General features: G+C 42.0%; 1 protein-coding gene across 1 annotated transcript in view; it reads right to left on the bottom strand.

Annotated features, from left to right (window-relative positions):
• The window catches only part of LOC128757569 (ephrin type-A receptor 7-like), a 159359-nt gene that overhangs the window by 40289 nt on the left and 106354 nt on the right, over window positions 1-12716 (bottom strand). Inside the window, exon 5 of the mRNA XM_053862964.1 lies at window positions 9760-10089. Coding sequence (XP_053718939.1) covers window positions 9760-10089 — 330 coding nt within the window. The remainder of the gene's footprint in view (window positions 1-9759; window positions 10090-12716) is intronic.

Genomic DNA, 12716 nt, shown 5'->3' with positions numbered 1-12716 from the left:
GACGTCTCTCCAGAAGTGAAGAGGTGCCCGGTGCGTGTCCAGCTCTGAATGTGCGCTTCTGTGCAGTTTGGCTGTGACAAAGTCATAAACCAAGTCACGCTCTGTCCCAGACTCGCCTCATCCCTGTCCCAGCTCCAGCCCACAACAGGACATCAAACCCTGGAGTGCGGAGGTGTGGAGAGCGAGCACCTCCCCTGTGACACTCAACCACGGTCCAGTGTGGAGATAGAATAGGTTTTACGCCTCAATATGAAGAAAAAACAGTCAGTAAATGTAGCTAACGGGACACGTCTGCATACAGAGGCTGCGTTATACACAATAACAAAGCGTGTCGTGGGTCGGCTGATCGGTCCACGCATCTTTTTCCGCCTTTTTTGGGGGGCGTTCGAGTTCCGGATTTTCTTTCGAAATCCGAAGCAAAAAAAATAAATTTGTTCGAATTCCGATTTGTTCGAAAACTGAGGCACCACTGTGTATATATATATATATATATATATATATATATATATATATATATATATATATATATCGTACTCGTACTCGTAAACACAGAATATGCCCCATGTTAGGCCCCATTAATGTTGGCTTGATTAAATGAGGGTCAGGAAACATCACAGAGCTGCTGGGAAGATGGCTTTATTACAAAAGTGGACCAAGCATCGCATCAAGAGTGACGCGTAGATGAGGTTTCATGAAACAGTGTCGTGATTGTTAGAGGCCACCAGATGGCAATGTCTTCTGCAAAATGTTTGGTCTTGAGCAACATCATTTCTAAATCAAGATCGCCATCTAGTGGCCTCTGGAAATTAGGACACTGTTTCATCAATTCCGTCATCTAGGTAGGACCGTCAAGCTAAGCTTAAGTGAAGCAGGATGACTTGCCAAGGCAGGAAAATGCAAAGTCAAAGAGGACGAATGGAAAGTAACAAATGTGGGGTGACATAGTCTTCTCAGAGCACCGGAACACCTGAGCCCATTTCACTCACGGATGACAGCTTTCTACAAACATTTTAATCCCTCACAAACCCCCACAATTTAAAACTAATTTCAAATGAGTGACACTTTATTTTCTGCATGGCTGTGTAAAACACTGTACAGTTTGGTGTCCAGAACAAGAAAAGCGAACTGGGGCAACCTTACTTAAACTGCTTTAGCAGCTGTTCACTGACAGATTCTGAGCATTTATAACCCTGTGTGCAGCGGCCTGAAGGCAGAGGGAAGCTCTGATCATGACATGTCTGTTAGACCAGACAACCTGAGCCTGCAGGATAAAAAAAAACAACAACTTACCACTCCAAACACATAAACAGGAACTGTAGCACATCATCGATTTATTAAGGCGGAAACGTCCACTTTACACATCAAGTATGAACTGTACTCTACAAAATCCCCTCTGCTCAGTCCCCAAACTGAAAAGCCAACAGCCAGCGGGTTTTCTTTAAGTTTTTTTTTTCAGCGGACACATTTTTGCGCCGTCCCTCTTCACACAAACGCCAACAAATTAAACAAATATCTGGCGAGCACACACTCACATCAAAGACTTCAAGTGTATCTTTATATAGTCCAATTATAAGCCAAGGGGTGGGCAATTAAAATTCCCATCACACAGTGACAAAGCGTCTTAAGTGGATGGGCTATAGTCCTGAAAAGTAGCTTGATGACTCTATTCATTTGGTGCCTGCTGAAGCCTCACCTTCCCATCGCTTCTAATTAAGAAGGCGAAAAAAGAAGGCTCCAAATGCCGCGGAGCAGCGGCCCGCAGGCAGTGATGAGCGCGGGGAAAGTGGAGACTGGAAAAGTAACAAAGAAGCAATTGAAAAATGACAGAATGAGCTGTCCTCTTTGAGGTTGAGACGCCGGAGTTTCAAAGAGAAAAAAAAAATGGTACGATCCAGGATTTCTTCTTACACACTCTTAATTATTTCGTTTCTCCAGCTTCAGTCTATTAGACCAAGAAACCATTTTTTTCTAGTTGCTTTCAATCTTTCTTTGTGTCGAACCTCTTTAGTAGCAGTTAGATTTCTCCTCGAAGGAAACAGCATGGCTTCTTGGTTCTCCTTTAATTCAGTGCATATGTTGTCTCCTTTTGAGTGCTTTAACTTTGTCTATTTTGCCATATGTTTTTCAACTTTCTTTCATCTTGGCAGGTGACGTGAGTCTAGAACGGCCTCTGCAGAGATAGAAAGTTCTTTGCTTGTGAGACGCTACTTTGTTTAACATCTCTGCGAAACATGACATCTCATCGGTCAGAGCCATCGTTCAACCGTATCAAATATCTGTTACCATCAAGTGGATTTTTGCATCCACTTGTGATGCAGAGGTCAGATAGCTGCGTTGTGTGTTGACAGGAGCTTCAACGGAATCAAAAGCCTCGCCTCCTGCGAGATGTTCAAAAACAGTGGTTGGGGATAGGATGAGGAAGCGTGATGCTACGTGAGATACATTATAACTTTTCTGGCTGTGCGCTTTAAGTTCGCACCCCGAGTGAAGCTCATGATCATATGAGGCGCCATATGTACCAAGTTGAAGAAACCTTAAGGAGCTCCCATGTCTGACTCCAACCACCATATTTTGTTTAGATGACATGCTGTTTTTGGCGTCAGTAAATTCAGCAGGAGGAGAAAGGCTCTTCAATTGAAAGCTGAACATGTCAACATGCCACGCGGCTACCTCCGGTGGCTAACAGGCTAGGTAGGATGTGAGGTGGATAGCCTGAGATGTCTACCATTGACAGGACATTGCCCTTCGTCTTGATGTTGAACTTTTACCTTGTCAGAAAGGCCGCGCATCGCTGGTGCTGAGCAGGCCTCGCACTACTGGCTAAAATGAACCAGCCCCAAACACTGATAGTACAGCAAGTGCTACTTCTAGCTTTTGCAAACGGGAACAACAAGACAAGCAAGCTCTCGTAACATCTGAAACTATGCAGAGGAAGATGGTTACAAGTGTCAGACAAATGGAGCGTGAGTAGCTACTTATCTCCTCCTTATTTAGAAAGTGGTGCTGCCCCCTGCTGGGTGGCGAGTACATGTCTCTCTTGCTTCAGTGCAGAACACCAACATTATCCAATAGCTAAGCCTCTTCAGAGTTTAGAATTTAATGAATGCACTCCTCACCATAAGCCTAACAGAAATTGGAAGTTTTTCTACACGATTGCTGGTAAAGACACATGTTGCAGACGCACTTCATTTGTCGACACCAATTGTCATGGCTCCGCTTCCAGGCTCCGAGTCCTGGTTTTGCTTTTTTCCCCTCTGTTCCTTTGGCACACGGCTGGAGCCGATTAACCTCTGATGACTTGTCTACAAGAACACCTGGGCTCCAGCAACGTGTGCCAGACCGTTATATTTTCTCCCATGGTTTCCCTAGTTCCCTGTGACGTGTCCTCTGATTCCTGTGATTTTTGGACGCCTTTTGTTCCCCTGTGGTAACTCCTGGTTCTCGTGTCTCTCCCTGTGTTCGGCTTTTTGTTCTGTTTGCTAGCTAGTTCATTTAACTCCTGGTTCTCGTGTCTCTCCCTGTGTTTTGGCTTTTTGTTCTGTTTGCTAGCTAGTTCATTTAACTCGTGGCTCTCTTTGTTTTCGGTCTCTTATTCTGTGCGCTTGCTAGTTCTTTTGTTACTCTGAGTTTAACCCTGCTGCCTTGAGTTAGTGTTTTGTTTCTTCGTGCTTCCTTGTGCTCCCTGGGTTCTTTTGTGATATCTGTCCTTTGTGCTTTTGTAAATCTAGTTCCCTGTGATTTAAGTTTGTTTTCTCCCGGTTCGGTGACGCTTTCTGTTTTGACTTTTTACTCATGTTTGTGCACTTCTGTTAGTTTCGTTACTCTGTTTTTTACATTCTGCGTTCGCTCTGTTTCTTCCCGGTTCGGTGATGCTTTCTGTTCTATTTTAGTTTAATTATTAAATATCAATTTTTTACTTGCTCCTGCCTCCTGTGCCTATCACCACTTGTGCTTGGGTCCTGATCCACGTTCTCTTTACGTGGCTTTTAGCTCCCTCGTCCCTTCGTCTCGTGATACCAATTTTCTCAACATATTATGCTACACAGCATTTGTAACAAAGGCTTTATTGTCACCAACCATGCCACTGCACCAGTGACTCCTCATGAAACAAGACAAACATGTCAGCTAAACATATTGACCAAACCAATGATTTTTCTGGAAAAGTACCCAGCGAAATGACCACAATCTTGACCTACAATCCAACACAACGGCTAAGAATCAACAAGAATTTAACCACAGCTACACGACTACAATAATCCTCATTTCCCTTTTTACTCTTTCTATTGTCTCTGGCTGAGTTAATGTCTTTCACCACCGTGTCAGGAGCACCTCAGAGTCCCCCTGGTTTCTACCATGTGCCACACCATGGTTGTAACTTTCATTCTGCGATCCATTTAGTGTTGAAAAGTGCTACATAAGTATAGTTAAAGCATAACTTTTAATGGAAAACATTCCGCTATCAGTTGCATAACATATACTTTTAAGTCAACCTTTAAATCTGACCTCTTTTCTCCTGCACCTCTGAACACATTTTAATCACATTGCAACATTGCTTACTTCTTTCCACTCCTCCATTTCCTCTTCTTTTATTCATCTACCTCTTTGGCCCATTCAACTCCATGGGGACCAGCCATCTAAAGCCTGGCGAATAATCCTCTCAGGATATTGAAATGCCAATCCTTCCACCCTGACCTGCACCTCCACCCCGTCTCGACAGCCACCCCTGCATCTCGCTCTTTTCCTGTTTCGGCTTTGGAAGAAGGGGCTTTGAAAGTACGGATGGGAAGGTATTTGACCCATGAAGGTCTCACACAAACACACACTGAACAAAGCAACGTGTAATTATTGCATCCTGCAGTGCACGTACCTAAATCAAGCATGAACTGATGCTCATGGTTCTATCGCATGCAAGGATAGTATCCACATGAAAACCCTCTCGTACATGGCCTGGAGCAAGCATGCTGAGGCATAAACACGGATATGGAATTCTTAATCCACAGCTGGATGAGGGGCCTCAAGCTAAATTGATCCCCCATTTACCCAACTCATGCCCCATCAACTCACGCAACCTTCCCTTCCAACCCCCTCTCCCATTACCTATTCTATCCATCCCTGACACGCAAAGCAAAACGTCCCTTTTCCTGCGGTGGCCTGGAGAATCCTGATAAAACGCAACAATTTAGAGGAAAATCATTCCTGTGCAAACGTTCCATTTTTTTTTGCACGCCTTTTCAGAAACTCAATTTGGGTTTAATGTCACAAGACACCAAATGCTATTACAGTTGTTGTCCAGGGAGAAAATCTGAGCATCCGTTTCAACGGCTTCCAAAAAATTCAGACTCTCCATTTCAATATTTAGGCTTTGTAGCTGCCAGAAAACTGCCACCCACTCATGACAAGCTTTTCAAACAAAACAAATTTGATAAGACAGTGGAAGAGAAATCGAGAATTCTGCGAAGTAGAGAAGTGTATGAGCAGGCTTCAGCGCCCGTCAAGGGGGGTCGTGCAAGGGAGGACAAAAAGAAATGGGGCTCTAATAATAGTGAATAGGTAGAGCTGAGAAAGATAAGTTGGGGGGGAAATGAGCGAGGAAATCGAGAGCAAAATAGAGATGAAGAGGTAAAGAGACGGTTAAAAAAGTAGAAAGTAATAAAAGAGAAGATGAGGTGGGTGGGTGAAAGGGAAGGCAGGTGTGTGGGTGTGTTAGCTTTGTTCCAAATCCCTTCTGCAGAATTTATAAAGGTCACTGAGTTTTGATGGTTTTGAAGTTGTATTTCACAGCACATGCAGAGGCACATGTTCTGTGGCGGTGCATTAGTTTTATGGCTACATGTTTGCCATCCACTCTGAAACGACAATATATCATCGTGTCAGCAATTACAAATGTGCTGGCCTGATTTTAAAGGTCAGTTTGAAACAAGAAAAAAAAAGTATATATATATTAACATGACACTAAGCTAAAGTGTTTTCTGTTGGCACTCTATGCAAGTGTTGTTTTTGGCAACCATTTCAGTCTTTTGGACTATTTTTATTTTTATTTTTAGTCACATTTTACTCAACTGTCGACTTGTAATAATTCTTGTTTTGTTTTTGTCAACGAAAACGCAAATGCAGTTAAGTCAATTTTAGTCAGGGAGAAATGATTATAATAAAAGAAATTTTTTGTATACTTGAATAGCACAATCTTAGAAGGAGGAAACTGACTTGATGGCAAATGTCGAAAGGTAAACAAAGAAAGAAAAAGTGATTTTGAGTGGGAGTCAAGGGAGTTGGTGAAACAGGAGCTGGAGACATGAGGAATGTAGTTCTGTAGAAGCAAGACAGGAACAGTAGAGACAAACCACAGATTTATAGAAGACACTTTTTACTGCCGAGGGTCAATTCGGCTCAGTGTAGCTCGAGTGGAGCATGTACTCCGGTTTGATGGACGGCAGTGCGCGGACTAGAGACTCAACGCAAATGCAATGTGACATAAATGCTGTCGGTAGCGACCCAAGGCTTCTGCTATGTGCCTTCTCGATACACTTCATGTCTCCTCATTGCACAGAGGCGACTGACAAGTCGGAATCTTGAAAAGCCCCGAACTAAACAGACAAGGGTTAATGCTGCGCAACTCACGAACCTGTCGTATTAATCACTGATCAGAAATTCACTGTACAAGCTTCTTCAATTCTTAAACTTCAGCAATGCTGAGTCAAACTAAAGACTGCCAGAGTTATTAGTGAAATATAGATAAAGCATGTAGTCAAACCTGGACAGATATCCATCTGCTGTGCCGTGAGATAGCAGGGCTGAAAAGATTCAATTGACGCAGATTACTGATGACGTGTTTGACTATTAGGAGACGTTGAGTGAATAAATATCTGAAACCAGCTGCTGCAATTTAAGATGAAGCAGAGATCCATTCAGTTCACGTGAAGGAAAACATGATCTCTGAGGACAGCACACAATGAGGCTTTAGTGATGTTGAGTCAACTGTTAAATCACACTGCTGGTCACGTCCAACATGCTGATACCCTGGCAACTGCCATGTGCTCAGATGGACGATAAAAAAAAAAAAAAGTACAAGATGCTGGTCTGTTTTCAAATGTCATCTTAAAAAATAGAACTATCAGTGTGTTCACAGTATTAAACTCTTGCCAGCAAATGTCAGCTTAAATCCTTCCTGAGACGAAAAGTCTAGTAACAACCACACACACACACCACGCTCTCTAACCCCCTGACCAACCCCCACGAGATGACACAGTTAGCAGGACGGCTCACATCCTAATACCCCATGATAACCACAAAAACTGACATCCAGGCAATAGCTGACAAGATGAACAGACTTGTTCAGAGAGGCATTTGTAAGGACAAAAAAAAAGAGACTGGGACAGATAGCAGAACTGATGGTACTTGAACTTGTAGCCCATGTTTAGGTATCTTTTATTAGACTTAGACTTAGACTAGACTTTACTGATCCCTTTGGGAAGACTCCCTCCAGGAAATTTACATTTCCAGCAGCAGAGAGGCAAGAAAGGGCATGCAGTCGGGAATAGCATCACACAGAAAAAAATAAAAATAAAAATAATAAATAAAATAAATAATAATAATAATAAAAATAATAAAAAATAAACTAGATTAAATAGTTTATTGCACCAGAGAGATGGTTATTGCAATATACGACTACTACTAATAATAATAATAATAGTGATAATAATAATAATAGCAATAATAATAATAATAATAATAATAATAATATAATATAGTACTCAAGTACTTTTATTAAAGTACCTAAGACATTCATAACAATGTTTAATCACTGACCCTCTTGACTACAGTTTTATACAGGTAGTCCGAATTTATTTACATTTTGTTGGAGAATTATTATTAAAAATGTGCAATGACTGAGCTGTAGCAAAAAAAAAGTGATACTTTTTGCTGTAAAACAAGTTTAAGCTTGAACAAAGACAACAATTTAACATGGTACGTACTCTCAAATGACTGAATGATGGAATAAGTCAAGTGACATGAATAAACACTAGTTTGAAACGTTGCTCATTTGGTCACACAACCTCTCATCGTATACTCATACAGAACGTATTCAAGCGACAATCGCAACTGATTTACTTGTTAAGTCAATGTAGTTTGTGTATGCGTGACAAAATGTCAAACAACAACACGGGAGTGGAGGATGCTACGCGTTTATGTCGACAGGGCCGCGACTTCTGCGTATTTCAAGCACCACATTTCTGATATTTGTTGCGTCAAGTGCTTATGTTTAAGAATCTGAACTTTAGAGTCAAATAGCTGTCCATCAACCAATCAGAGCCCGGCGACATGGCGACTGATGCATGTGACGTATAATGGAAGAAAAGTGTCGTAAATGGTTTCAGGAAGTAGATGATGGCCACTTACCACTGATATATGGCAGTGATGGGTGGGTGAGGTATCATGAAACAGTATAGCAGGGTTCATGAAACTGTTGTAATTTTCAGAGGCCGCAAGAGACCGTTCTTGGTTTAGAAATGATGTGAGGTTTCATTGAATTATTTGTTCAAGTCCAAACATTTTATCTCATCTAGTGGCATTTGAAAATCAGGACACTGCTTCATGAAACCTCATCTGGTACGTTTGTATACGTTGAGTGTTAAGTCAGTTTCACACAGCAGAAGCAACAGGTTTCACTGAAACCCGACTTGGACTCAACCGACTGTGAGTCCATCAGATCATTCAGCTGTTAGCTCAGTGGACACTACGATCAGACAGTTTCCATTACACTGTCAGGGAGGATAATTTGCCTTGCGCATGTCAAAGCCTGTTGGCAGCGACAGAATGGTATAACAAATATTTAAAAGGCCATGAAATGAGCAGAGTGAATTTTCTCTTGGAGAGAAGTTCTGTTCTGGATCAGCGGAGAGGGGAATTAACCACTGCTTCTGTTGACATGGCATTTATTTAACAAGCAGCTGACCATTATCCTCTACGCGGGTCAGATGTTACGTAACACACCAGTTGGTCAGCAGCAGAGAATCTAGGCCAGGAAGGAAACAGGAATCTAATCTGACTAAACCCATCATCTCTAACACACAAATGTCTCTCTCAATCAAAAGTGCAACATCAATATAAAGCAGTTAACAATTTCATTTGCCCCGCCACATGATAGGATTCATTTGCCATCTCAGCACTCGTCCGTTCTCTCCATTACCAAGCAACATTTCCGAAGCTTCTTTCCAATTATACCTCACTTTCTCTGTGTTTCCACTCATTTACTTCTCTTTCATACTCTACTCGCTTCATTACACCAGTTCACATCCAAACATGCTTTGAAAAACATGAGCCCAGCAGGACTGGATGAGTAAATGTATATAAGAGAGTGTGCCTGGATTCAAGTCAGAAAGTGGCCTTGAACGCTGCTTAAATGTTTGTTTGGTCTTTTCACACATGAGCTGCTTCGGATAAGTGAGTCAAGAAAGGTAGTTGACGAAGCTACTTGGCAAAGTGCTTTTTTAATGCCTTCGGCTAATGGCCTGTTTAAAAAGACGGCTGATGGAAATATGGGAACTCGGGTGGCGAGTTCTTTGACAGTGCTGGGTGCACTGTCCCAAACGGAAAAGAAGTCCGTGGTTAAAGTTTCACTTCGAAACAGGAGACATTTATCTGCCGCCCTTCTGGCAGGGTAACCAGGGTCACATCAGCAGCCTGTATCAGAACATTACCGATAACAATGAGGCGAACTAGACAGTGATAACTAGTGTGTATGGTTGACTCGGTACTCACCAGGAACGCTAGTAGACAAGTTGACCTGCGTGAAGAACCTCTTGTTGGGAAGTAGCTCCGACACGCCGTTCAAAGCCTCCACCGTGAACGTGTAGTTGGTGTTGGGCAGAAGATTGACCACGGTGACCGTCCTCTCGGTAAGGCCAACCTGCTGGGGTACGAAGCCGACGCTCGAACCACACGGCTCGCACTGCCCCCCGACACACCGCCGGCATCCCACGGTGTAGGTCAAATCCACTCTGCCGCCGGTATCAAAGGGTGCTGCCCACTCCAGCGTTAATGTGGATTGGGTCAAGGTGTAGATCAGGTTTCTGGGAGGCGAGGGAGGCCCTGTAGACAGAGAAGAGTCAAGAATTAACTCTATGCATTACATAAATAGAGGTCAGATACCTAAATTGTTTGTTGATATGACTTTTCAAAACTTCATTTCTTCAAGGCTTTTCAAAAAATCTATTCATTTATCTATCTATCTATGTATCTATCTGTCTGTCTGTCTGTCTGTCTGTCTGTCTGTCTATTTATCTACTTATCTGTCTGTCTCTGTCTGTCTGTCTGTCTGTCTGTCTTCTGTCTATCTATCTATCTATCTATCTATCTATCTATCTATCTATCTATCTATCTGTCTGTCTGTCTGTCTGTCTGTCTGTCTGTCTGTCTGTCTGTCTTCGGTCTCTGTCTGTGTGCCTGTCTATCCATCTATCTGTCTGTCTGTCTGTCTGTCTGCCTGTCTGTCTGTCTGTCTGTCCATCTGCCCATCTATCTATCTATCTATCCATCTGTCCGTCCATCCATCTATTGCAAACATACTAGTGAGGACACACCTTGTGACTCCCATGTGAGCCCCATGAGGGATCATAGACTATGAGTAAATTCGCAACGAACTATTACAAAAAAAAAAAGAGAGAATAACTGAGAAAACCGATAACACACAATTTAAACAGATTGACATTAACACAGCAGGCTAACAATAAAAGGCAGTCATATCATCATGGAAACTTTTGTGGCAGATTTCAAGGGGGATTTTTTCTCGTATTAACAAAACGTCGGCCCAGACCTTAGTTTGCATCTGCGAGTCTGTATTAAAATGATTGAGAGGCTTAAAGAAGTGGATCAAAAGGATGTTTTTGTTCCATATGAGTGAAAGCGGAAAAATCCAGACTGCTGAGCAGCATCTTGCTGCAAAATGTGGCTGGAGACTAAACACATTATCATTATTATTATTATTTTTATTTTTTTTATAATTCCATAGATGCATTGTACCTTTTCTTATATAGAATCATAAGAAGGCTCTGAAGAATATGATCATATCATATGATTCATCGGTGACGTAGTTTTTTTTTTTTTTTTTTTATCTCTCTTGCTCATTAGTGACACTATTTAAAGGTAGCTTTTTAGCCATTTCAGCCATTGATGGAGTGGATAAGGACCAAGTCATTTGTCCAAGGTTCATATTAAGATTCAGTTCTCTCATTCAATCTCCTCTTATGATCTGATTAATAAGTATGCTTTCTAAAGGGAGCGATGGAGTGTATGTTGAAAATGTAGGTAGAGAGGGGTTGAATGAAAGGTAGCTGATCCAGAGGAAACAGTGCTTCTTTGGCTTTCAGTATCTCCCATCAACCTCACCACAGCTAGTTTTTTCTTATTTTTTTGTTGTGCCACCCAACTCTCCTCCACGTCTGTAAATAGTATCATTTGTCTATAAAATAATCATAAGTACACCTCTGTATAACACTGTATCCTTGTTAACATTAAAGAAAAGAAAAAAAAAGAAGGTAATATAAATCAACTTACAGTAAAGAATAACTATAATAACATTGTTTTTGTCTGTAACAGAAAAAAAAACAAATCATAGGTGGATGTGTAATTTCACTTTGCCAAAAAAGTATGTGGTCCGAGGTCACAAATAGTCGGCCCGAGACTCTAGTAGCACAACAGAGCCGCTGCTTTACTGGAGCAAAGCTATTTATTTTTGTGCCGTACAGCTGACTCAAAACTAACCCTAACCCTGCCAAACGAACAAACATAGAAATCACAACAAAACCAAAAGATTTCTTTAGTTTGAAGCTAGCGTGAGTGTCTTGGCTGACCCTTGCCGTCCCTGCTCCCATATGGGTGCAGCAGAGTTTTGGTCCATTAGAGCCCATGAATTTTAAATGAATCCCAGGACGTGAGTGTGTGTGTGCACTGAGTAATGAATAAGTGAAAGTGTTCTGGCCAGAGCATGTGGTCAAACACAGCAGCTGTGGCGCTCTCTGACACGGACTTGGAGCGGGATTACGTAAGACCAGAGAGCGCACAAGACAAGGGCAGCGCATGTCTGAAGTTGAGGAGAATTGCAAATGTAATGAACACACACACACGTCTTACTTTAACTTTTTCGTCAGTCTCTTTAACAGAAAAGCAGCATCATTTTTTAAGTAGAACTCACTGAAGGTACTGAATTATTGACGATGGTGTGTTTTGATTAAGCAGGCGGTGCGAAGATTGCTGTTGCAGCATTTGCTACGTCAGACTCAGCTGAAGTTGCACAGTCTCAGGTGCAGCATTGCGTAACTGGAGTACAGATTCAAAAATCTGCTCGGACTAAAAGTGTGACTGTCGTTATTGTGGTGGCAGCCGGAGACAAACACGGGCAAAAGTTGCAGTGGAAGAATGAGGATGAGGATGAGGATGAGGATGAGGATGAGAGTGAGAATCAAATTTATTGCCATGGTCAGTGGGGATCCCACCAACTAGGAAAGTGCTTTGGAATACAGTGCTGTCAAAAATAAATAATAAAACTAATAAAATAAAATAAAATAAAATAACAAAGGCTGATCATGAATTCAACAGTCTGACGGCCGAGGGGAAGAAGCTGTTCCTGTGACAGGAGGTTCTGGTCTGGATGGACCGTAGCCTCCTGTCAGAGGGAAGAGGGACAAATAGTCCATGTCCAGAAGAGAAGGGTCGACTCT

This window comes from Synchiropus splendidus, chromosome 4, assembly GCF_027744825.2.
Source record: "Synchiropus splendidus isolate RoL2022-P1 chromosome 4, RoL_Sspl_1.0, whole genome shotgun sequence".
Taxonomy (NCBI): Eukaryota; Metazoa; Chordata; class Actinopteri; order Syngnathiformes; family Callionymidae; genus Synchiropus; species Synchiropus splendidus.
Note: the sequence above shows the minus strand (reverse complement) of the source record. Positions and strands in the feature narration are given on the sequence as shown.